Source organism: Haemaphysalis longicornis, unplaced genomic scaffold (assembly GCF_048455015.1).
Source record: "Haemaphysalis longicornis isolate Haplotype H1 unplaced genomic scaffold, Haemaphysalis longicornis Haplotype H1 scaffold_2, whole genome shotgun sequence".
Classification (NCBI taxonomy): domain Eukaryota; kingdom Metazoa; phylum Arthropoda; class Arachnida; order Ixodida; family Ixodidae; genus Haemaphysalis; species Haemaphysalis longicornis.
This window is the reverse complement of record NW_027526295.1, coordinates 99,289,637-99,312,544: the sequence shown is the minus strand read 5'-3', so window position 1 is coordinate 99,312,544 and position 22,908 is coordinate 99,289,637. Positions and strand designations below refer to the sequence as shown.

Here is a 22,908-nt window from a genome sequence, read left to right as displayed (position 1 = left end):
TGCCTTAACAAAGCTGACGGGGAAGTTGTCGCATCACTCAACCCCATGCGTAACTCGGAGTAACGAATTAAAAGAACAGCCCAACGGGTACCCCGAGTGATGCACGGCGTTGGATCAATGGATCAATGAATCCGAACGCAAAACCATGTACCGCATGCTATCTATTCATGCATTAGTCCAAAGGGCCTGCCTTGAGAAATCTGGCATCATTCCAAGCAGTATATTGCCTGATTGCTACCTTAGAAGCACCCCGCTATTGTCTGTGATACTGACGCCAGATTTTTTACTTGCGTTATAACTAAGTTTTCCGCATCACAAGTTGCATCGTTGTTTGCGGAAAATTTAAAAAATAATATCACATTGGCAAAAAGGGGAAAAAATTAGTTTTGTCTCGATTGTTTATTGTCTTTTTATCAAGATTGGTGTATTGTGTAGTAAGGCGGGTGGATGCTCGCGCACAGAGAATATTGTTGAAATGTTGAAGCAACTCTGAAGCAACTCTGAAATATTGCCGGCCTCCTGTTTCGCTAGACACGTGTTTATGGCGACGTGTGTCGTGTTGCCTACAAGAAGAAAGATTTTTCAATAGAATATATTGTGGGGTTATAGATAATACCCCGCTGAACACTGGTATGAACGGCCCCAAAATATAACGTGCTGGTACAACAATAAAAAATGCATTACAAGTGGCTATTCTAAACAGTTGATAGCACTGATAAAGCACGTGCTCGTATCTTAGCCTCTCGCGCAGGCACAAAACTCCGCCAAAGGCACTTACCTTGACATCCTCTTGGTAGAATCAATCAACCCGTTCTTCTTCTTCGCCAAACCAAAGAAAAAAAAACGCGCCTCACACCATTCACAGCACCCCACTAGGCAACCCGCCTTTCTCCCTCGCCAAACCAAAGCAAAAAAAAAAAAACGCGCCTGAAACCCTGGATGGATGCAGACATTGGTGGCGTTTTTGCGGCACTCGGAGCCGATGGGGATCGCGTTGATGCACTGCTGTTTCGCTCAAAGTGTGGGCGTTGGAAGCAATGAACAGTGGTCGGCACGTTGCAAGAGGTTCATGTCCCTATCACCAAAAGGTGCAGCGGCGCGACTCATTATAGATCCACATGGGTGAACCCGCGGGGCAGCGGAAGGCCTGCCCGAAAGCTCCCAGCATTCGGAGAGGGACTTGACAACGGTCCCGCGATGAGGCGTATGGTGGAGTCATAGTGTCGGGGTCAATGTTGCATGACTTCAAGCAGTACGATATGAAGAACAGCTGCTCATCCTTGTGAGGGAACCCGTGGAAGGACTGCTCTCGCTTCCTGGGGCTCAAGCTCAGGTAGGCGTCGTGCGCGGCCACGAGTCCGGTAAAGTCAGAGAGCATCTCATTGTCGATCGACTCCTGTAAACGGGGTGCAGGAAGCGCTTATTTAAATGGTCCATGAAGGCAAAACGTTACCTTGCACAGCTCGATAGAACTACAGCTTTTTAACGTCGTTAGCTCTACTGCAGAAAGCCGGGAGGCGTTTGTTGAGCACCCACACACTAAAGAAGCTGTGAAAAACTGTATGAAAAGCACTGACCAAATGCAGGCTGATGAAGCAATTGACACAGCACATAAGTAGTTTAAAAGAATACTTTTAGGTCACATATTGGGGTAGAATATGCTTTTTTGGTTTAAACGCATCTTAAAACAATGTTGCTTACCTTGCCAAGGCAGGAACCGCCCATATTTTTGTTGTGAAAGCTGTGTGAATACCTATTACCAGCGGAAACATCATCACAGACATCCACGTACTCATTCGTCGTCAAATTAATATCCAACCACACGTTACTTCAATTCAATATACCGGTTTCAAACAACCAGGTGGAATATTCTGCTTAACTCAAAATTTTAATCTCCCTAATATCATTGCGTGATGCATTTTTCTTTGGTTTCGTTGCATAGAAGCAGCTCCCAAAACCGTATTCTTACCATTTGAATAAGTTCAAGAACTTGCTTTTGGGAATCATTCAAGACCGAATTTTCAAAGGAAAAGTATATTACCAATACTCCGAGGCGGCACAGAAAGTGTGTCCCATGACCGGCCCGTCTGTGGCCGCTTTCTGGCATGTCCGGCCAGCATCCAGGTTCTGGAAGCCACTGATCGTAGGATTAGCAGCCAACATTCGTCAACCAACGCTCCGGCATTTTTCCGGCCGCCCGTGTTCAGACACACAACGGCAGGTACCCGGCTGGGGCTGCCAGATATTCAGTTCACTTTCGGCTGCCGATGTTCAGAAAGAAAACGGCCGAAGTATGGCCTTAGGACACCCGTTTTTTCTTTGGGAAGCGGTGTTCAGCCGAAGCATGGCAAGGAACCGGCCCCAGAATATTCGTATTCTTGTGGCGGTTGGTGTTCAAAAGGAAACAGGCCGAAGCGCGGCTGCGGCGCATTCGCTGTTTCAACTGTGAACCGCGCGTCCGGCGGCAGAATATTTGTTTTCTTCGGGCCACCGGTGTTATGACGGAGACCGGCCGACTTACGGCCTCAGAATGTACGTTTTTCATTCGGTTAGTGGTCCTCGGCGGAATTACGGCAGGCGAACGGCCGCAGAATATTCGGAAACCGGTGTTCAGGAGTAGACCAGCCGATATAAGTTCTCAGGTTATACGTTATTCTTTCGGAGAGAGGTGTACAGCCGAAAAATGGAACGCGTCTGGGCGTCGAGATTTCATGCACAGACGTGTTTGGAAGGAGACTCGCCAGTGTGGGTCGGGGTTTTTTTTCGGTGAGGAGAAAGCCGTTAGGGAGCCTAGCGATGCCATCGCGTTTATTGCGCTCGGTGTTTCTACGTTTTAAATGAACGAACTTCGTTTGTCAAACAGTATTTAGTGGTTCTAGGAGAAGGGGAAAGGTGCAAGGACTTGCTGGACATTACCAGGTAACCTTTTAGGTCATCGGAATGCAATTTATTGCCACAAGAAGACTGTGCCACACGTACGGGTGAGCTAAGCCTCGCCAGTCATAGCAGCTACCCCGCTCGCCAGCCGGCTTCGTCGACGCTACAGCTCGAGGCTATTCGTCCCCTCAAGAAATGGAGAGCATTGGAGACATCGACCCGGCAGAGATGTCCGACCCAAGATGGCGGTGGTTCACGGAAAATAACTAGCCTTATTTAAAGGGCGACAAGCAAGTGGCCACCACGCAGGGGCTCAATAGGTGCCGTCTCAAGGACTCCCCACCAAAGAAAGGCCAGGGCCCGCAAAAGCGCGAGTTTTCGGCTATTCTTCTTACAATACTACTGCGAAAAACAATTTGCACTATTTTGTTGGTGATAAACGTAGAATAGGCTAAGCTCGTGCCCACCTTCTTGCTCTGCACTGTTACTTCATCGTATTTTATGACTGCCTGTATAAAAACAAGTGTCATTTTAAATTTGCGATAACAACAGAGCCTTGTCAATGACGAAGCCTGGAAGTTAGTTTAGTTGCGGTGTTGGAAAGTGAACTTAGCTACTCTTGGGATATGACTCATTTGGTGAATAATAATCACCAGCATTGTAGCAAACACAAATTTCGTCGGGTTTTTCTTGCTCAAGGCAGATTGTTGAGTACAGGCACGATTTGGCTCTAGCAACAAATAAGTTTAAAGTAGTTTACTGTATTTTCTTGGACTGCAAAACAGCATCTTACGGTTTTCTATATGAGCTTCTTGTTAGAACATTGTCTATAAAATGAGTGAATGGGTTATTCAATGGGTAGCCTCGTATATCTCTAAGACAGCCGTCGGTCGCTCTCAATGGTTGTTTTTCGGATATGTTCCCGTGACCTCAGGAATTCCCCAAGGCTCAGTTGTAGACCCTCTTGTGTTTCTGTTATACATAAATGATATTACTATTGGCCTCAAATGTTTGTTAAAAATGGTCACGAATGACTGTGTAGTTTACAGAACGGTAGTCAATGAACGTAATGTTGAATACCTGCAGCATATTTCGAATTTAATAACATCCTAGTGTGCTAATTCAGAAAAGTCGTTGAATGTTAAAAAGTGAGTTAACGTCATCGTTAGCAGAAAACCTTCATTATAATAATACGCATACCGTAAATTACGCGGCTTTAAAAACGGCCAGGAAATATAAATAACTATGAGAGTATTTAACGAGAGGTTAGAGGTATAAAAGGCACGTTCACAACATAAAAGTTACGGCTGCACGTGTTTTTGTCTTTCGGGGGCAAAATTTCAGCGAACCTTCATTTTACTTAAAAGAACAACCGTATTTCACTCATGTGCGCTCAGTGTTGGAGCATGCATGCGTTTGTTGTGATCCCAGCACCAAAAATCTGGTTGATACGCTCAAAAAAATGCGAAAAAAAGCAGTGCGAATCGTATTACGTAATTGGCACTGTCAACTTAGCATGAGGGAAAGTAAAACTAAACTTAAATGGTAGGACATGAAATATCATAGACGAAACCTCAGGTTGAATTTTTTCCGTTATATCTATCATTCGAAACTGGAATCGAAGGGGAGAAGTATATCCAAGCGCCATTCTACATATCCCAAAGTAGGACCGCAATCTTGAAGCGAATGATTAACTTTCCTTTAAAGGTGAAGCCTTGCCTGATTTTGTTTTATCTTAGATCAATACGATGGTGTAATTATCTCCAATGTATGATTTTATCCACTGTTCATAATGACGATTCTCACCACGCTTTGCAGACTTTGTTTATTTGGTCTCAAATTTAATGCTTAGTATTATGTATCTTCCTGCTGTAATGCATGCACAGGCGAAACCGGTATTAAATAAATAAATAAATAAATAAATAAATAAATAAACAAACTTGCAGATCCGCAAGTTCGCCCTCGACGGGATGAAAGCCTTACGTCTTCAAACTCAACCAATGAAATATTTATTGTTTTATTCGCTGCAGTATGGAAGGCTTGCTGTATGCATACTACCATTGCTATGTTGTCGGTTCGAAACAAATTATGAAACTCTAGTCTTACGCCTTTCCTTGCGTGAACACACAGGGATACAACTGCAGCCACCAGAAGCAGGGCGTCATTCGCAACGCGACTACAATTTTGTTAATGAATACGACATTAGAGGAAAATGCAGTTCTTTTGCACTATTAAGTGGTGTGCACATAACGCATGAAAACAACATCAAAAATAGATTGAAAATGAAAGTTCTTGTTCAATCTCTCCTAGGATCCGCCCTGTGAAAGATCATCAGAAAAGTTGATCGAGTAGAAAATTTGTTTGCAAGAAAAATGGTCAAAACTAGACATAATTTTTGTGCGAAAGAAAATATGTTGAATGCTCCAGGGTGTTTTGTGGAGTACCAAAACGTTTCGTCAAGGCATTCGCGCCGGTTTTATATACAACTAAACTGGTACGCAACAGTCATGTTCTCGCGCTGCATGCAGTAGTCGTCCGCTGGCCTCAGTACAGTTAATGTACTGTGGCGGAACTCAAACGCCCGTAGGATAGCCGAAGTTCCGGCAGATTTAGTCCGGCTGGAGTCTGACGACCGTATCTCCGCTGTCCTCTAGTGGCCGTACTTCGGCCGCACACGGTTGGCTTTGGAATGGCCGGACCCCTACGGCGGGAATCTGGCCGTGTGAACGTAAGCCGGTCGACTGGCCGAAGGAGATTGTCCATTAGATAGGTATGGGAGGGAGTACGGCCGTGTACGGCCAAAAGGCCCACATTTGGACACGGGCCGAACACCTGTGCCAGAAAAAGGCCGGACAGAAAATCACCGGCCAAAATAACCGGTTTGAGTTAGGACCTGCAGTCCTTTGCTGCCTGTGCTCATATCTACATCGTCAGCCGCAGGCGTTTGTCTTTGTGATGTTTCCATACAAGGTCATAAATGGCCATCTTGAATCGCCTGAATTATAGCACAGCATCAATTCACATGCCCCTCAACGCTATGAACGCTACTGAGGTTTGTTTGCCCCCAATATGTTACTTAGCTGATGGGCCTTATGCAGCCAACACGTTTTCGACATCATATTTCCTGACAGTGATTTTTTTGCCTCTCACCGGTTTGTATTGTGATGGCAAAAATATGTTTCTAAAGCACTGACTCGCGCTTCTGCCAGACGTACACACTCACCTTTTTTCCAAGTGTGTCCACGGTTGCGACGTGCGCTTGGGGGCTATCTCAGAATTGTTAAGTGGGCCCTGAAACACTTTTTCAACTTTTTCGATATCCGAAACACTTCCATAATTTAGTCAAGCAACACATCTAGTTCTTAGATTAGGAGGCTGTAAGTAACACAGCCAAGAACACTGCTCTGTGCCCATCAAATAACTTAAAATTTGCTCAAGAGATGTCTCTCCCTATTCCACTTCAGCGTTCTTCGACTGCTCGAATTGCGACATTACAGCGATTTACTGGCTGTTAGCAGGCTTTCCTTCAGTTGCAGCAATGAACACATTCGATAGTCGCTTTTAAAGAAAGCCGCAAACACGAAGCAGAAACGGGAGGCGTATATGTTATAATGACTGAATGATTATAGTGTTTAACACGCCTAAGCTACGCAGGGGATGAGGCGCGCTGTAGTGGAGGGCTCCGGATTAATGTCGACCACCAGGAGATCTTTAACGTGCGCCGAAATCTCGAGCACACTGGCGCTTTCGCTTTTTGCCTCCGTGAGTAACACGGCCACCACGGCCCGGAATCGAACCCTCGCCCTTCGGCTTAGCATCGTGAAGTCGTATGTCCTGTGACGAGCACATCACGCAGTGCTGCTTCGTGCTGTTTCATGCTGGGTTTAACTACGGCTCTCCCAGTACTTCCAGACGCAAGTGAAAGATTAAATGTATTTATCTGAAGTGCTGCAATGTCCTTGTAAGTAGTGGTATGTTTTGTTGTTACGGAAAGTGTGCCAAAGTAGAAGCCACAGGGGTTTTTGAGAACTCAAAGAGCGTGAATGAATGAATGCATCATGACGTCATTGTGTAAGTGCGCGCCCCTCTATAATCATCATCTTCCTCTTTGGGAGTCTCCTTGCGGCTTATGGCTGGTGCTCAAAAATTAAGGGCCTTCTAGCTTTCCACCAAGCATTCTCGCCTCAGTCCCTCAATACGCCTATAACTGCCTATCATGAATCGCTAATTACCGCCGATGTGAGCATACCAGAAAGAGTGGTTTAATCTTTGAGGTGACTTGAAAGTAAAGCATCTCCTGGCTCAGCGAGTCGATAATCTGCCTTTGACATGGCAGCGAGACGGCACACAACTGGCTTCCGAATGGCCCACAAATAGGCCGATGCACAGCCCACAAGTTGCAGGCGCCTCAAAGACTAAAAAGCTGAGGTTGTAAAACAAGATTTCAGTGTAGCGCCTGAAAATACAGACTTGAGTTGAGATTGGGCGTAGTTGGGAATGGAAAGAAATGTCGCCGGAACATGAGGCGACAGCGTATTCGCATCGTCACCGCAGCTAGCTGGAGGAAGCTGAATAAACGTTGACGTCGTGAATGCTTCAGTGCCAGCAAACGTGAACTGGATGGCGCGTTTTGCGTGCAATTCGTGCCCGCCGGCGGTGCGTGTGCGCTTTATTCACGCCAGCGTCGACAATTAGAAAATGGCGCCAGCGTCGCCAGCGTTTATTCACGCCAGCGTCGCCTCGGTTAGAAAAGGGCGCGCGGCGCGCACGGAAGTGGGTGTATGGTGGGTGTATCCTGACGACTTGTATTATTGCGGCGGCGCATGCCTCATGGCGGCAATTTTGAAGCGCTCGAGACAGCCTGGTGGCTCTGCAGGAGATGGTTAGGCTTACTTCCCCGGCATATATTTCTTGGGAACCTTCACTGGCCGCAAGAATGTTGTTTTATAGTAACATTTTAGCTTACATTATCAGCTCCTTTACTGCACAAGCCACTTCGTGTGTGCCTTGAGCGGCAGTTTAGAGTGCGCTGAGAAGCGGTTGGAGCCATGAAGAGAAAATACAACTTCGTTTAATTTGAAAGATATAGGATTCAGCATCTCACTTACCTCAATTACAGCCACAAAAGATGTTTTTAACGAAAAAAATCAAGAAGTGTTCAAAACCTTTCACATTTTGCACCACAGTGACGTGTTATTAGCAAGAATGACGTCATACGGGCCAACAATGAAACATAACATTCAGTGCGTTAACGGCACGTTAGCATTCAAGTAATGCGGTAAAATGGAACTAGAGGCCCCATTACGGACGTCCAGTAATGTGTCGTCCCTACAGGTCAGTTAGGCGTCCGCCAATCGCAGAAACAAGGTTCCGTGATGTCATAGGAAAGTTGCGGGAAATTGGCTAGGGGGTCGCGACTGCTTCACACGTTTTCTTTAATATATCCGTTATTTGTTCGAAGATTGCGATGATATTGGTATCATTGTTATCGCGACTAAGCCGTCTTTTCAATAAACTCAACTTGTATTTTGTCTTCATGGCTCCTTTAGGCTCCTCGCACCACATCGCGGCTGAAGCCGTCGCCATGTTTCCGCAGCCGGCTGCGCCGCGCTCAGCGTGCGGGGGTTCAGTGGTGGCGTCAGCGGGACTTTGCCGTGCAAGGAGCGTTTTCGTGAGCACAAAAACATTCAGGCGGTTCACGCTTTAGAGACGCATACTGGAGAATGTATGAATGAGCACTCAGAGCACGCCAATTACAGCAATTAGACACGAAGCAAAGTAATAATACCCCTGTCACATGTCACATCGAATGACATCGCTCAAAATTTCATTATTGCGGTGCTTAACGAGAATACCGAATGACATTTAGCGGCTACCTCAGGTCCCGGACCTCCGTTAGTGGCCAAATGAGTAGCCTAGAGAGCAGTGGCCCATTACTAGACAATGATAATTAAGTAATAAACCAAACAATACTGTTTCTAAATACTGTCAGTAAACCTGTAATTTATTTTTTGTGTTGTTGTTCAAATACGGACGAACACGTACTAACAAAAAAAAACTCTTACCCAGTGCGAGGTACCCAAATACGGAGTTTTTGCGGACTTGTCTCGGCTTGTGATGTGTACTGATGTCACCTAAACTGGTGGTTTAATTATTTTTATTTGACAAAAACATTCCCTTGTTACGGTTTCTTTTAACTATTAAGCATCAAAACATTCTAGACGCACTTGAAATATAACTTTGCGGTTCGGCGAGCTCGCTATTCGTCACCGCTATTGCAATCAAATGACATTTGTTTTGCCGTGTAGATCCGCACGGCAGAATCGAATGTCATAACAACTAATGTCATTCAGTTCGAATGACACTAGATTTGCAGTGTGAAATTATCTTTTTGCTTGGCAATGCGAACGAGGTTAAGTGCTGAGTCACTAGAAGCAAAAAAATAAAACCTTTACCACCCCTTCCTAAAGGAAGTTGATAGAAGCGGGAGGCTTTCTGACTTCCAAAGTGTGCCACAAGTGGACCAAACACTTCGGTAAAACTGTGCCTAGGCTTTGCTTCCAGTTCGTTCATTGGACCGCCGGACCTTCTAAGACCCACATAGCGAACGGAGAACGCACGCATGCGACGACTTTTCGCGCACTAGGTAAATGCATCTGCGAACTGTATGTACACCAATAGGTGCTTTATGAGATAAATGTATACAATCCTACTCCTTGGTAATCGATGAGTGCATTATCTTAACTAGAACCACTCCCTTTTTTCAAGATTTTCCTGTAACGGCTTTGACGCAATGGAAGCCCGGTTTTACGCGCGGGCAGTGTGTCCAGATATTCTGTCAGAGCTTTTCGGTCGACTAACCGGTCTTTGGGGAAATTCGTTGGTTTTTTTCACTAAGCCTCTTTTCCAACAATGTGGGCACTCGAACAACTGGTCTGTTGTAACATCACCGAAGCAATCACTGTCTGGCACACTGGCGAGCAAAAAATTCGCCGCGTAAGCAGCTTCATGGCAGGATCCCCTCTTAGTATGGAGGAAGAAGCTGATCACCTCCCTGAACTGGCCGGTAGTTGGCCAGAGGGAACGGCTGTGTATGTTTTAAGCTGTCTTCCTTACCTCTGCGAACGTCGACACCACGCCAAGGACTGCAACACAGCCTACACCGCCGGAATCGCCAACGGCAGCACTCTCTCTGGTGAAGTACGACACGGTCCTACAGAATGCCTACAGAATGAACCTACAGAATGAACCTCGTTAATGAATGCCCTACAGAATGAACCTCGTTCGTACTGTGCTCTTTGTATAAGCCTAACGCCGGGATCTCTTCGGAACGCCGGCATGGCGGAGCAAGGTGCACGGGCATCACCGCCAGCTCAACCTGCGGCTGCCGGCGTCATCGACCCCGGCGCTCGTGCTTCCCCGCCAACTCAGTCGGCGACGGTCGGCGCTCCAGCGCTTGATGCAACGACCAGCGCTCCGGAATCGCTCATCGCGCCCGTTTTTTGCTTCGCGATAGAACAAAGCGAGACGCCCAGCAGGACACTGGATGACTACTCAGGCCGAGATGCTTAGCGCGGCCCTCGCGCGCGCTCTCAAGAGCGCCGCAGAAAAGGAAGCCCCAATGACCGAGACACCCTGCTTGGTCACCAACGGAAAGAACTGCGCAAAAGTCGAGCAACGTACCATCGCGCTTGCAGAAGTGCAGGACACTTCATGGAAATAGAAGACTCCGACACCGACTCCTGTTTCGCTTCGAGATCACCGCATCACTCCAGGAGTCCCATTCACTGCACTGGGGTCTTGGACTACCAGGCCGAATGGTTGGCGAGAGCCCCGTCAGCGCAGGATAATGACGAACGGTTCGGCCTGTGGACTATCCATGGACCAAAGCGTCGCCCACGATTCGCGAAGAAGGCGGAGCCTAGAGCGCCGACGGAAGAAATTCCTCGCTCTATGTTTTCAAGCTACTTAATCACCCTTCGACCAATAACGCGTGTTACGCTGGTGAGCGTTTCAGAATGTCTGCTTCGCACTACGGTTGTGGCAGCTGCTGCACCGTCAGAGCCTCAGCATAACGTAGCCATTTGCACGAACAGAGCATCGAATACAGTGACAATGGAGACTTACGACGCCCAGCACGACAAAAGCCTCTTGAGACTCTCGTCCATCCGAATATCGCAGAACCAAACGATTCTGATTACTGCGCACCAAACCCCTGGAAAGGGCATGTGTCGTGGTGTGATCAACCGAGTTGAGCCGTCGGAGACGGCGGAGTCCCTAAGAAGAGCCCTGTACTCGGAGAGCCACCACATCATTGCCGCGAAGCTGATGGGGAAGCGAGGAGCCTGCCTCGTGACGTTCGAGGGAACCAGACCGCCACGAACGATCAGGTACTGAAGTGTATTCACAAACGTTTCTACGTACGAAGCGCGCCGTCTGGTTGGCCACCATTGTCAAGGCCTTGGACACAAGAAACACATTTGCCCGCACCCTACTGCCGAAACTGCAAGCGTATGGGCACCCAGGTACTGATGCCGAATGGCCCACGCGTCGCCGGTTTGAAGAACGAAGCAAGGAGCGGGCAAACGTTTGCCGCTCGCGTAGTCGCAATCGCCGTAGTAGCAGGCGTCGCTCATCCAGTTGGAATAGCGGCGACCGCTTCATGCCGCTCTCCGAAATCAGTCCCAGCCGCAGCAGGAGCCGTAGTGTTGGTGCCCCCGCTGCTTCACAATCGGACAGGACCACCGCTTCTTCCTGATCGCAAATCGTTAAAGAGTCAACCAATAAAAAGTTCACGTATGCACCTGTCACCACGTCAATCATGCCTGCTATCCAACAATAGGCACAACCGTCCTCCCCGCAGAATTCACCCGCTTTGACTCTTACAACAGACGACGAACTAGGAGCTATGATCGCGGCTCTCCGAGAAGAGAAGCTAAAATTGCATAACCAGGTACAAGATATTCGGCGTGAGATGGAACGGGCACTGGCAGAAGTCAACGCCCGCATTGCTGAGAAGGCTGCGCGGCGCAAGGAGCTCCAGGCGCGCCTACGGGGCAGTCGCGCGGAGCACGCCGAGACACCCATGATGATCTCGCCACCCACCCTGGTGCAAGCTTCGCTGCAAGGCCAGGTCACAACAGACCATATCGTCGAGACGTGCGTGGGAACCGTCATGGATAAACGGGTAATTGCGGGAATGCTCCCCTTGCAAGCCTGCTCCCTTGCTGCACCTTCGGCAGCCACAGTGCGCACTTAAGCCACCCATCATCACACACAATAATGGCTTCAACTCCACGGGTTACAATCCGTGGACGACCGTATTGCAGTAGAACTGCCACTCTTTTAGGAGGAGTAAAGTGGACTTCATCGACAGATTTCAGTTAATTCAGGGAAGAAACACTGCAGCTTGTATTGCCCTTCAGAGGTTAAGGGACCACTCTTGAGTCCCCTAGTACGAAGGATGCGCACCCCACGACGATGCCACACAACCTGTCAAAGCGGCACTGTTCATCTACAGGGGGTTTACGCACGTAGAACGCGACACTCAACCGTGGTGCAACGCTTTCCCCGAAGTAGTGGGGTGTTGAGTAGAAATATCGCCACACCGAACAATTTTGGTGTTTTCTGTGTATACAAGTCTAGAAGGCGCGCGTAAGAAATCGCAACTATCGCACATAGGCCTCAGCTTCGTCCAGCATTTTTAGAAGCTGTACCCGAAGGACGTTACAGTTATGCGCGGTAATTTTAACGGTCAGCATGTTGCTTGGGGTTACGAGAAGACCAGTGCCCGGGGCAAGCACATCATTGCAGACGCGACGGCATACGGCCTGACGTTGCCAAACGCACCACTGACGTATACTCAATTAGGCCAAACACGAAAGCAAGCTGACACAACGCCGGATCTCTCGTTGGTGTCGCATCCGAAGCTGGCCCGGTGGGAAACCTACGAGGATACGTTAGGGAGTGACCACCTGCCCATTCTGATCCATCTCCGCACTGGCGGACAATGCCCACATCGAACAAGCGATGGGTCTTACGTGAAGACGGCGTACATTACGCACTGCGACAAGTAACGGTGCATTTTAATGGAAGAGCCACCAGCCGCCGGAATTCAAAATCTCACAGATCTGCGGTGCATGGCGAAGGAACAATCTTCCAAAAAATTGCGCGTCCAGCCGCGGCTCGCCGCCTAGCGGAATAGGATGGCCGCCCACAGCTCCTAACTCTTTCTCCCCTACCCCGTCCCTGTTGTTTCAATAAACGTTTTTTCTCTCTCTCGCTCTCTCTCTCCCTCCAGATCACCCGGGGCCAGACACACACTTGGTGATGCTGTAGAACCGCCGGTTGCAAATTTTTGGTCAATAAAAAACGTCTGGTCATGCGCCACATCTCAAGCGACGCCTTCTCGAGGTTCAGAAGAAAATCGAGAGTCACACTAAAGCATTAGCTACCGAGCATTGGATGGATGTGTGCGAGACCATAAATGGGCACACGCACACTTCGAACGTTTGGGCTTTTCTCCGATCTCTTCTTGGACAGCGCAAAACAAACAACAGTGCCGCACGAGTCGCACTTCGCGGAGGTGTGATCGTAAACGAGCTGGCCAAAGAAGCTACCGCCGCCTTTTTCCCTCAGACGTCTCACCCTTCAGCAACTACCTACAATAGGGACGATACATCTGCTGACAAGGAAGCTTACAACGTCCTCTTCACAATGACAGAATTACACCATGCCGTCCAACGAGAGAACACTCGCAGCATGCCAGGGGCTGACAAAGTATGCATTGCCCACCTGTGAAACCGGCCAGTAGCCACAAGCAAGCCCTTCTTGATGAACTAAACCACATCTGGGATAGTGGCGAGATACCTAAGACCTGGAAGTTCTCAATGGTAAAACCCATCCTGAAAAGAGGCATTCCGCCTCTTTTTCTGTACAACCTTCGACCAATCTCCTTAACATCATGCGTGTGCAAAATAATTGAGAGCATGGTAAACACACGATTAATCTGGTATCTGGAGGAGGGCAGGCTGTTGCCACCAACGCAGTATGGATTTCGATCTGGACTGTGTTCTGAAGACGTGCTACTTCGTGTTCGAGAAAACGTGCTTGACAAGTACTCTAACCAGCCTCGTGCCGTGGCCGGCATTGACATCAGGAAGGCTTTCGATTCGGTTCCGCATGACACCGTGCTGACCAAGACCTGAGAGCTCTGCATACGCGAGAGGCTTTATAACTTCTTCGCAGCCTTCTCGCAAGACCGCACCCATCAGGTTCACATAGGCCAGGCGTCTAGTGCTATACATCACAACGTCGGAGTGCCTCAAGGCTCCGTTACTGCGCCTACGCTGTTCAATATTGCCATGCACGGCCTTCCGTGCAACCTGGAAGCGATAGCTGGGCTTAAATACGCCATTTATGCCGACGACGTCACCGTGTGGACGCACCAGGGTTCCGTCGGTGCACAAGAGGCCACGTTCCAACAGGCTCTGGACATCATACATGATCACAAGCGCGATGTCGGCCTCACTATTGCACCAGATAAGACCGAATTCATGGTACTTCACGGGGGCAGGCGTACAACGCTGAAACAGGTGGAGAAGGAGGCATACAGACTGCACACTTTAAGCCAAGAGATTTCAACAAAACCGTCAATCAGAATTCTTGGCATGCACCTGGACGAGAACTGTACCGTCTCTACCTGGTTCCAAAGGACATCAAAGACGTGCCAGCGAATTTTTCCCGTTCTCAGACCTATTTTATACCGCACGAGAGGTTTCAAGGAAAGGGAGATGCGGCACATTTTGCAAGCATTGCTAGTATTTCGTATTGTGTACGGATTCCTTACCATCCGGTCATTCGCACCCAGAGGCTTGCAGTCGAAAGGGTGCTCAACGAAGCACGACGCATTGTCACGGGGCTTCCCCACTACACCCGCATCGAAGCGCTGAAGAGCTGCAGCCTGATTACGACTTTTCCGAGATAACAGACAGGCACCGGCACACGCAAGAATTCGGCTTCGTTCGACAGAGGCTGGCCGTGACACCCTTCGCAGTCTGGGCTATAACACTAGTCGTGTACCATTACTCGCCCGACGCACCCCTAAGTGGGAGTATATTACCATTACAGATGGCAAGCCACTACCCGTCCACATGGGACCTGATCTCGGCGGTCGAAGAGTAGCCCATGCAAAACGTCACGTCGGCTCCACACAGGCGGCATTTAGACACGAGAGTATCATCTACTAGGACGTAGCCATGCCCACTACGGTAGACACGCACATTGTGTACGCCACGGCCTGGTTCGACGGAACTACTGGTCTTCAAGGTCGCCGTCACCACGTCGGTGTCACTCCTGCCCACAGCACACAAGCTGAACTGCAAGCTATCTGTGACTATCTCGACGCAGCTCTCCAGAAAGACCTAACAAGCTCCCCTGTACATCACCATGGATACGCAGACCCAAAGACAGCGTATCGAGCCTGTGCCAATGTGCAGTTCAGCAGCCTCATCACCGAAGTCATTGACCGCAACGTTCTGAAACTCCAGGCATTGGGTAGCGGCTTCACACTTCAGTGTGTTCCAGCACACTGTGGCATCCCTGGAAATGAGAAAGTGCACCGACTAGCATGAGTGAATATACTCTCCGTGCTAGCTCGGAGCCCCTCCCCACTCGTGGCTACGGCGTCCTTGCCCGTCCCTCAAGAAGAATCCGATTCCACTGCTGAACGGCAGTTTAGTCAAATGCGCTGGACAGCTTACCTCGTAGCCATGGCCAACCCTCTCCAGATCCCTGCAGTTCCTTCCCGTGAGTTCTCACGGCGGGAAACTGTCATCATCTGAAGGATTCATACGGGAACACTGCTCACACCGTTTTTGCTCCACCGTTTTAATCGCCGTGGGACCGCTCTCAGGGTCCCGAGCACCTCCAGCACTTGCCATACCAGGGCAGATCTACAACATCTAGTGTGGGACCGCCCCCGCTAGAGTATTCCTCGGTACCGTGCCCTCACCAACGTGCGACTTGGACCCTGTCCCACGTCTCTCCAGTCCTGGTCCTGTCCGCCACCAAAAGCTCCTGCTGGGTACGCTACTAGCTTGCGGCGCGCCCTGCTGCTTTTTTTGTTAGAGCCCGCAGCACAAGTCGTCGGAACCGGCTTTGTGGTGATGCGCAGGACAGTACGGTAGCTATGACTCCAGACGACCACAGTATTGCGTCCAGGCCGCTTGCGCAGTGAATGGCGGCATTATCCTTTTCCACTTTCCCCTTCCCGACCAATTTCCTACCCACCCATCTATCCATAGCAGCGGCCAAGCGCAAGAAAATGGAATAAACGTGTCTTCAATCAATCGATCACCTCCTTGAGGTGAACCTGATTGCTGTCATAGGCAAGTTGGGCATCAAATGCTTCTCATCCCAAACAAGGATTTTCCAGAGGAGGGTCTCAATCTAGTATTTGGTGTCGCAAGAAACAATTTGTAATTTCTGACTTCTAAGCAGGTTGTCAATGATTCCAAGCCCCTTGTTTTGAAAGTGGGCAAACGTATAGTTTAGAAGGTGATCCAAGAAATCGAGGAGATAGTGAGGGGCCGCTTGTCTTTCTTTCGCCTTGTCTAACTGATGATGTCGAGTGACTTGTACACCTGCATTGAATCTGAATTGCTTATTTCTCCATTGAACCTTCAAGCTATTTTTATTGTCAACTTCGATTTCCCAGTTCCAGCTTTAGCCAGATTTACAACGAGAGGGACGTTTCGACAGCAATGCCACAGGCTCTCCCATCATAACAAAAGCGGCTCACTAGGAGGGTTCGACCTAAATTGAAGACGACTCAACGAGCAAAGCAACGGAAGATGATAGGTGTAAGATTAAGGAACAAGAAGAGAGTGGAGTGGTTCAGAGAACACACGCATTTTAATGGCATATTAGAAGGAAGCAATTTAAACGAATAATTCGTCGTGGTCAGGGCAGGTAATGTGAATGCAAGATAGCCATTAGTGATTAGGGTAACCGAGTGGATCCCTAGAAAAGGCAAGCGGGGAGAGGGCGAAAGAAGCTAGATGGGTTGATGAGATCAAGACATTTGCAGGGATAAATTGGTCGCAGTCAGCACCGGCCGGGGTAATTGGAGATTTCATGGAGAGGCCTTTGCCCTGCAGTGGGCGTAGACAGGCTGGTGATTAGGTTTTTCACGGGACGCCATGGGTCTTGTCAAAAGCGTTTGCTTAAAAAACGCTAATAGAAAGAATGATAAAGACTAGAGGATCGATACGGGTATTGGACACTAATGCGTCGTAATGAAAGGTGTGTTCCGAAATTGGACACTGCATATACTGCTTTCGGGGAAACTACGGGGAGTGCCTAGATGTACTAGTAATTTTAGTCCTCGTGAAGAGCATGAAGAGCTTATGAAACCCAACCCTCTCCCGGAAGATGCTGTTACATGTCTCGGTTCTGAATTATTCGGAGACGGGGCTGATATACCGGAAGAGGTCCTCGAAAACCGCTGCTGAAGAGCTAATGGTGCCGCTGATGATGGGCGCCCCTCTCGATCAAGGCAATGCGAAATGCCCTCACGCCAGCGCGAATTAATTACAGCTTTTTCAAGGTAAGCTTCTCTTCTTTCATCATACTGTCATGCAGACTGTAGTTCCGATAGCCTTTTAGTGCCCCTTCCCTGCGTTTCCTTCGTCAAGGCTTCCTCATGCTAATCTCCACACCGGGGCGTTATTACTTCCACCGGCTGTTGAAAGGGCGTGCTTCGAAAGCTGGGCATTTTCCTTACTTGAACCCGACTGAAAACAGTTGCACCAAATTACGATGTGTTTGATTCTTTTGCTATGTTAAGCAGCATAGATATGCCTTCTGTTGCAAAAATTTAGGCGGGCATATCTGGCTGCAACACCCTGCGCATTTTGCATTGTTGTTTTCTGAAATTTTTGATAAATGTGCCTCGTCCATGCTGCCATCAGATAATTTTATTCAGTAAACAACAGTGATAGAGTAAACAACAATGCTCACACCACGCACACGAGTAACGAAAAGTTATGCACGGGCGTTGCCATCATGACCAACATCCGAGTGCCAGACTTTGCCTTTCCTGGTAAGCTGCATCAAGGCCACCTCGAGTCATGACAATATGTGGCGTCCGGGCATGTCTAATCTCCTGCGCAGTTGACAGCGACTACTTGTCCCGAAAGGACGATCGGCAAGACATTCACGCCATAATTTTCCCAATATAGTGGACGGTATTTCTGCTCTGGGAGACACAAATGGACGTAAAGAAATCCCCAGAATTCCAGAGAATTGTCGACTAATGCGTAGTATTCTGATGCCGCTAGTCTAGAGTGCGTGCTCTTTACAGTGAATGTTTTTGGTTTTTCAAAATTGTGTCGGACCAAATCTCCGTTTATGTTGCTATAACATAAATAAATATTGAATGCATTGTTCTTTCCTGTATGTTTTTTGTTTTGTTTTGTTTTTATCTTTATACCTTGTATTGTTCCTTGCAATTGTGACTCAAGTATTCTTGTATTTTGTAGTTTCTTGTCCACTCCTGCTTGGGCTGTCAAGCCTGCAGTATTGAATAAATAAATAAAAAAACTATAACAGGTGTTACTTCCACCAAATCTGGATTTTTGTAAACATGAAGGGGGGGGGGGTTCCAAAATCCGTCTGAACTGTATTTATACTACTAAAACGATTACAGGTGTTAGTTCTGCCAAATCTGCATTTTTTGAAAATGTGGGGTGCTATGTGTTCCGCCATTCTCGATATTTTTTCCTATTTTTGTTATTTTTAAAAATTCTGTCCGACCATGCACTTACATCTCATTACGCTATTATGGCGATTAGAGGCGTCACTACCGCCAAACCTGCAATTTTATGGAAAAACAGGGAGTCACACGGTACGGGCTGTGGGGTACTCGGCAAAGAATGCCACACAGTAAAAGCACAACGCTGGGGCGCCACTTACGTCGGAAATGCCGTGCATACGTCGCAGGCACTGCAGGCGCGAATTGTATCCTGCCATGGAGTGGGCGGTCCACCAGTGGCTGTACTTGCCTTCGGCATTGTAATAGATGGGGCCCTTGCTGAACGCGTGCATGATCTCGTGGCCTACAATGGCGCCCAAGGCGCCATAGTTGAGTGCGTCGGGGGCCGTCGTCGAGAAGAGAGGGTTGCGGAGAATGGGGGCCGTCATTGTCACGCTGTTTCGGTGCCCCGAGTAGAAAGCGTTCGTGTTTCTCACCGAGAACCTGCGCCACGATTGGGGAGCATAGTAAAAACTTCACTATTTTGTTCGACATAAAAAGCTTCACTAGGCTATTCGACAGCCATTGAACAATGTGGAACCCTCCCCCTGGTGCGAGGAGGCGCTGGCTGCAGGGGCTGCACTTGCACAAAAATACATATTCCTAACGGCAGTACATTCCGCGACCCTAGAGTTCTGCAATCGAAAAAGTGAATTGAACCAGCCCCGTAACGCGTTGTATTCGCAAACAGAATGCATAATCGGGGGAAGTAACTAATTCATTATTGTACCAGCGTAAATGGAGACCTACTTTTTCAAAAGAAATTCCGAGAAAAAACAAAAAAAAATGCAGATAAGGAAACTTTTGAACTATAGAAATGAAAATATGCAGGTGATATACGTCTCCCAAATACTGTACCTAAATAACAACGCTGCTGTCAGCGATGGTGAAAAACAGAAAAAAAGAAATCGTTAAAATGAACAACGATGCATTACGCTTTGCATCTGCACAAACATGCGTTAGAGGCAGTGTAACGGCACTTACCCTGGTATTCTGATTCCTTCCTCCACTCGAGTTTCCAAGAAGCAAGGTCCTTCAAAGCGATTTTCCAATTCATAGGCATTGCAGAATCCTCCCTCACCCGAGTGAGGAGAATTTATGGAGTGGAGAAGGGACTCAGAATACCGCCCTTAATCCCTACAATAGTGTAAATTTACGTCCGTGCAAAAAGGAGCAAAGAAAAAATCAGAGCCTTTATCTTCAGAAAAACATGGCTCGAAGACAAGTTTTTGATCATGCGACGTGAGGGCCAGAATCCAAACCGCTTCAACCGTGACGGAATGGTGCAATGGGGTAAGCATTGGCTTTATAACGCGAAGGACCCAGGTTCGATTCTGTCCACGGGAAGCATTTCTTTCAGGCGCTTGGTGTGCCTTTTAAAGCGAAGTGAAAAGTTGGCTGTTACGTAGTGCGTTGCGCGCGAGGAATGGCGCGATCAGTGACGCCTAGAAAACTTCGCGTTAAACCTTTAAAGGAGTCATAGAAACTAACATATTTTACTCATCATAGCGAAATCTGACGATGCAAAAATCACAATTGAGATAAGTGGGTCCTCACGTCTGCGCAATTGAGAACAATTTAATAGATTTCTTCCCTTCATCGGTCGGGTCGGCGAGTATTTCAGGGCTTTATAGTTTTACATATCCAGACTCCAGCGCATTGTTGCTGTTGTAGATAACATTGCGTGTTACTAACATCCCTTTAGTTTCATCTTCGTTGTTGACTAATTCCGAAAGGATCGCGACACTCGTATTTCCGATGTTGTTAGTTATCTCTCGCATAATTTCATCTTTGTGGTGGTGTTAAAATAGTTTGATGTTTCAGATGTGCATGCTCGCTTTTAGATTCAAGGCTCATTGTCGTTATCTTCGTTGGTGCTGGCGAGAGCAGCGCATCAGACGGACACGCACTCGTTGCTGCTGATCTGTGGAATCGGGGTGTTTTTTCAAAACCATGCATAAGCCACTGTCCTCGGCAGAACCCCTCAAAATGGCTTCAAAAATTTCCCCTTGAAATTTATTAGGGACTGTATATTAAAAAAAATTGGCTAACCGAAATATAAGGGGATCTATACGGACATTTCACCGTGACAAGGAAATGGTTGTGGCGAGAGTTAATCACATTTAAGAGGCGACCCGCACGTAGCCTCACTCGAAACAACATGTAAATAGGAAAACGCTAACCTTAAAGTAGTGGTGTTCTGCATGAGAGTCTGCATGGTCATTTTCATAGCAGTGAGCCAGGGGAAGAGGAACGTGCCGTTAGCTCCCGGGTAGTGGGCGTATACCTTGTCGATGGCCTTAGACGAACCGTAGTTCTTGGGGTAGCCCACGTGCATGCTCACGCTCTTAATCTTGTCAAGTGCAACCTTTCTGGTGTCGGTGTCAATCCAGCGCGAGCCTTCGATTTCTTTAAGGATAGAAAACTGTATGTCGGTCGCTAGTCTTGTGGCTTGGCGCACTGCGTTGGTTGGCACCGCCGAGAACAGGTACCACGATAATAGCGGCACCTCCATGGCATCGAAGACTGCGTCGCGGCACCGTGATTTCACAGAACCCATGTTCAAGGAGGAGGCCAGCTTTGGAATGGTGAGAGGCATCAGCTTACGCAGTAGCGCCCAGGCAGTTAGGAGGCAGAGATTCTTGTTGCCCAGGGCAGCGTAGAGCTTGTCGAAATACTCCATGGCGACTAGGCTGACCTGCATCCATCCCAGCCGTAGAAGACAACGTGAATCGGGATCATACAGAGCGGCGCCGCTGGGATTTTGCAAGGAATAATGACGGACTGACGTACTTGCATTTGCGGCGAGCGAGGAATTTACCGTCCTTTAGGATGCGTCCAGTGCATTTTACATCTGAGCTAGAGTGAGTCGTGGTGGGCCGGCCCACTGTCATTTACGGTACGTAAAGGTGACGCGCTCTGTCGAACGAACTATTTCTGCTTACCCACTCAACTGCTGCCGCATTTCGCCCTTTCAAACTGCGGATAGTGCAAGTTTTTCTCCTATTCCTGCGCGCTGTGTAAGGGGAGGCAGTGACTTCAAACCCCAGCCCTACAGCGCCACCAGTGCGACCTCTTCCTCCCTTGTGGAAAACTAACTCAGCTTTCCAGATAAACTCACACTTTTCATTAATCGGAAGGAACGAATGACTTACCAGAACCCGATTTTCCCTGCGGTACAAAGAACCGCTGTGAGCTTCGACGAGCGTCGTCCACCTTCCACCCGTCTGGTTGACGGTAGGCGTGAACCTCTCCAGTGCGTGCAGCCAATCAATGCTGAAGGCAGAAAGCCCTCGAAGGACATTTTCAGTGAGCCTCCCAGCAGCCTCGTTTTCGGCAAGGACGATTTCTGCCTTGGGGAAGCCAAGCGTGTTTCGGTAGAACAACTTCCCAATGCGGCTTTTACGAGTCTTAAACCACGACAGCTCGTCCTCCCACAAGCTGACCGCCAGCGTGCGCTGCCCGTTGTACTGTAGGGCCTCCTCCAAGGAGAGACCCAGCAGCGTGTTGATGTTGTACCGGAAGAACAGCAACAGAACCTTGTCCAGAACTTGCCCGCTTCCGTATGAAGACGGGTGAAGACCGACCTGGCGAAGGAACTCTTGTAGCGCCGGCTCCTCGTTGATGCGGCCGCTAGTGCACATCATGTACAGGGAGCCGGCCTTTTCGGCTGCGGTCTGTGTCCCTGAAAATTGGTCAATTGAAGCGTCCTCGATGGCGCGGTCCATTGCATCGTACATCTCGCTGTCTATACTCGTAAACATGCTGCCATAAGGGTACTTGTAGTTGCCGCACACGAAGGCGTGGAAATCCTTGCAAGGATCTTGCTTCGTATTCATGATGTCTTTCATCCTCCATACAATAGCATGGACACTGCTTTCGGAGGCTGTAGACTGTGACGTGCGTTCCTTTACCGAAGGCCAAGATGGATAGTAGACGGTAACTACAACCCCAACGCTTGACAGCACGAGAACTGCAACGACGCGCGCGACGACCTCTTTAACGATGCCACGAGGTCTTTCCGTCGCCTCCTTGTTCAGCAAGGGCCTCTGAGGGGACGTCTTACTTCTCTGGAAAGGGAGTATGCAAGGTGTTGGATCGGTAACTTAATTCGACATGAATGCATCACCCGCTTGGTGAAAAGTCAAGCGTTCTGTAATGAGTACTCAACTATAAACGTGAAAGACCGGCCCATGCCAGATTTGCAAAAAAGTGCA

General features: G+C 48.5%; 2 protein-coding genes across 2 annotated transcripts; both read right to left on the bottom strand.

Annotated features, from left to right (window-relative positions):
* Positions 1 to 525: 525 nt before the first annotated feature.
* Positions 526 to 19,270, bottom strand: LOC144167267 (endothelin-converting enzyme homolog). Its single transcript, XM_077696594.1, has 2 exons — positions 18,853 to 19,270; positions 526 to 1,396 (listed from the first exon to the last, which is right to left on the bottom strand). The coding sequence occupies exons 1-2, from the start codon at positions 19,078 to 19,080 to the stop codon at positions 1,079 to 1,081; spliced, it is 546 nt and encodes a 181-aa protein (XP_077552720.1). The 5' UTR covers positions 19,081 to 19,270; the 3' UTR covers positions 526 to 1,078.
* Positions 19,271 to 20,585: 1,315 nt separating this feature from the next.
* LOC144168184 (uncharacterized) lies at positions 20,586 to 22,530 on the bottom strand. Its single transcript, XM_077697219.1, has 3 exons — positions 21,847 to 22,530; positions 20,979 to 21,389; positions 20,586 to 20,615 (listed from the first exon to the last, which is right to left on the bottom strand). The coding sequence occupies exons 1-3, from the start codon at positions 22,528 to 22,530 to the stop codon at positions 20,586 to 20,588; spliced, it is 1,125 nt and encodes a 374-aa protein (XP_077553345.1).
* Between the last annotated feature and the right edge of the window lie 378 nt (positions 22,531 to 22,908).

Bases quoted from the DNA above. Each gene is read 5' to 3' on its own strand.
- LOC144167267 (XM_077696594.1), bottom strand. From the start codon at position 19,080: ATGACGGCCCCCATTCTCCGCAACCCTCTCTTCTCGACGACGGCCCCC. The intron at 1,397-18,852 runs GTAAGTGGCGCC...CCCCGTTTACAG, and splicing joins GTATGCACGGCATTTCCGAC to GAGTCGATCGACAATGAGAT.
- LOC144168184 (XM_077697219.1), bottom strand. From the start codon at position 22,530: ATGAATACGAAGCAAGATCCTTGCAAGGATTTCCACGCCTTCGTGTGC. The intron at 21,390-21,846 runs GTAAGTCATTCG...GGATGGATGCAG, and splicing joins GCAGGGAAAATCGGGTTCTG to GTCAGCCTAGTCGCCATGGA. The intron at 20,616-20,978 runs GTATACGCCCAC...CCGATTCCACAG, and splicing joins CGTCTAAGGCCATCGACAAG to ATCAGCAGCAACGAGTGCGT.